This window comes from Tupaia chinensis, unplaced genomic scaffold (genome assembly GCF_000334495.1).
Source record: "Tupaia chinensis unplaced genomic scaffold, TupChi_1.0 Scaffold000047_1, whole genome shotgun sequence".
NCBI lineage: Eukaryota > Metazoa > Chordata > Mammalia > Scandentia > Tupaiidae > Tupaia > Tupaia belangeri.
The window spans coordinates 1,596,296-1,599,135 of record NW_006159505.1 but is presented as its reverse complement, the minus strand read 5'-3'; the positions used below and the strand labels follow the sequence as shown (position 1 = coordinate 1,599,135).

General features: G+C 52.1%; 1 protein-coding gene across 1 annotated transcript in view; it reads left to right on the top strand.

The window, feature by feature from the left end:
• Nucleotides 1-1,525: 1,525 nt before the first annotated feature.
• PHOX2A (paired like homeobox 2A) overlaps nt 1,526-2,840 on the top strand; it is a 6,191-nt gene continuing 4,876 nt past the window's right edge. The window contains exons 1-2 of the mRNA XM_006141136.2: nt 1,526-1,586; nt 2,539-2,750. Coding sequence (XP_006141198.1) covers nt 1,526-1,586; nt 2,539-2,750 — 273 coding nt within the window. The remainder of the gene's footprint in view (nt 1,587-2,538; nt 2,751-2,840) is intronic.

The window sequence follows — 2,840 nt, the reverse complement described above, 5'->3', positions numbered from 1 at the left end:
AATAGATGAATGGGTAAGGAAAAACGGTGGCTACGTAGAACAGAATAGTATTAAGCTTTATAAAAGGACATGTTGATACATGCTACAACACAGACAAATCTGGAGGACATTATGTAGGAGAAATAAACCAGTCATGAAAAGATAAATACTGTAAGATTCCACTCATATGAGAGTCAAAACCGTAGGGACAGAAAGATCTCCAAGGACTGGGGATAGAAGAATGGAGAGTTACCACTCAATGGGTAAAGAGATAAATGGTAGTGATGGGTGCATAACATTATGAATGGATGAGGGGTATCCAAAAAGTTAACACAAAAGGCAAACTGTAGGGCTGGCAGGTGGCTTGGTGGTTTAAGGCACTGGACTCTCACATGGCCAACCACGGTTCGAGTCTTGGACCTGGTGACTTGCTTTCTCACTTTCTCTTTCTCTGTCTTTCTCTACTCAAACTGAAAAATAATAATAATAAATAAAGTTAAATTTTAAAAATCCTTAAAAAAAAGGCATAGTATGAAAAAACTATGCATGGGGGCCAGCAGGTGGCATAGTGGTTAAGCCACTTGGCTCCCCCATGGCTAAGTGCAATTTGAGTTCCAGACCTGACAACTTGCTTTCTCATATCCTCTCTCTCTTTCTCTCTCTCTCTCTCTCTCTCTCTCTCTCTCGTGAGCATATGTGCCCTATAGCAAATATTTTTAAAATAATAAATAAAATTAAATGAGTAATTACTTTTTAAAAACTATGCATGAATTTCAGATTTTGGTTTTGCACCAAAATAAACTTGAACTTTAATTTCGTTTTCCATGAACTTCCTGAAGGCCTTTTGTATTTAATAACATTGATCTGTACACTTAGAAAGACCCAGTCAGTGGGCAGCAGGAGGTGTAGTGGTGAAGACACGAGATTCCACATGGCTGACTAGGCAGTTCAAACCCATTGGCATAAACAACATGCCAAATGTGCATGCATGCCCAAAATCCAGAGAGGAGAATGGAAAAGGGATTGTAGCATGGCCAACCCCCTGAGGGGTGATGTCTCACTTTCCCTCTCTCTGTCTCTATCTGCGTCTCTCTGGCCAGCACACACACCTTGTGATGAAAAAAAAATCAAGATGGTAAATCTGGTTATATGTATAAGGGAACCATAATAGTTCATGGGAGATATGTATTGGAAAAAAAAACCTGCGTGAATTTCCTTTTTTTTTTTTTTTTTGCGCCAAAGCAAACTTGTACTTTAATTCCATTTTCCATGAACTTTTTGAAGTTCCCTTTTATTTTACCAGGATTTTTAAAATATGAGGTTAAAAAAAAAAAAAGTAATGTGGAAATTACGACTCAAAGAAATCCCCTGGCATGAGTAGTTACAGAAATTGGGAATGGGTGTCCTTGTGTGAAGCAAAGAATGAGTGGCCAGGGAAGGGGGTCCCCCCTAGGCTTGTGCTCCCCACTGTGCTAACCAGCTGCGCCACAGGAATTCGAGGGAGTCCTGCGCGCTAGGAGAGAGGGTCGCGCACAGGGGGAGGGAGATGCGCAAGAACCTGTCCCTCCCAGGACTCCTCAGCCGCCCCAGCTACAGGACCTGCCCAGGTGGGGTGGAGAAGGTGGGGACTAGGGGGGAAGCAGCCGAGTGCCCCTCGGTGAGCGGCAGGGCACAGGGTCTCTGTACCGCTGTCCTGGAAGGAGTCCTCGTGTGTCCGCTCGACCCGCGTCTTGGAGAGCAGGCGGCCGAATCCGTGGAGGGACGTGTGTGGCCAGGTGCGGGCTGCATCTCGTGTTTCCAGGAGAAGAAAGGGAGGAGAGGGCGAGAGGCCGGACAAGAGTGAAGGGTCACCGGATTGCTCCCTGTCCTCACACTCATCTCTCTATCTCTCTCTCACACACACACACATACACACGCGCACGCACAGTGCACAGGACGCTGGGGAACTCAGGGTCACACCCCGCCGCTGGGGAGGCCAGGGTCACACCCTGCCGTGGTGGGAAAGAGGGCGCTGGGGGAAGGGAGAGGCACCAGGCCTAAGGGTGCTCGGGTGGGCCCAGGACCGCTCAGAACGGAGGGACCGTGGCTCCCCGCCCCTGGGCAGCCCTGCGCCCCCCCGCCCCCGCGCCTCCAGCCCATCCCTGGCCGCTCTGCGCTCCAGCTCGAGGGGCTCAGATCTGCAGGGGCCCTCCCTCCCCGCCCCGCAGCCTCTGTTCCTCAGCTCCCGTCTGGCCCTGGCCGCCTCTCTCCGAGAATGTCCCTCAGCTTGCGTCTGCCCTGCTACTGTCTTGGTTTTGTCTCTTCCCTTTGCGGTCCCCGTCGCCGTCCTCGCCGTCCATGTCTCATCTGTTCCCATCTTCTCTCTTATCTGTGTCTCCCTCTCGGTCTCTGCCTTGCCCCATCTCCACCCCGGCTTTCTCTTGCACGTGCGCCATCCGTGCCTCCATCCGTGTACCTGCATCGCCCTCGCTCCTCACTCCATCACTGTTCCTGCCCCTTCTCTCCCTGTCTCCGTCGGTCTCCTTCTCTATCCACGTCCTCTCCCGGTCCCTGTCCCAGGCTCCGTCTCCTCCTCGTCCTCGTCTACATCCCCCCTTCTGGGCCGCCTCCGCAGTCCTCGCCGGGATGGGACCTCGCTGGGGGCGGGGCTGAGGGGCTGGATCAGAATAACTCGGTTATCGGGGGGAATCGAATTAACTTCTTACGAGAGCGCCGATCGGCCTGCCTTCCCGGCTGTGCGCGGAGCCGCAGGTGGGGAGGCCAGGGAAGAGGTTGGGACCCTCTGTCTACACCATGTGTAGAGACCGGAGGTCTGGTCCGGATTGGGGCAGGATAGGGGCTCAGGCTGGAGTCCCAGCAGC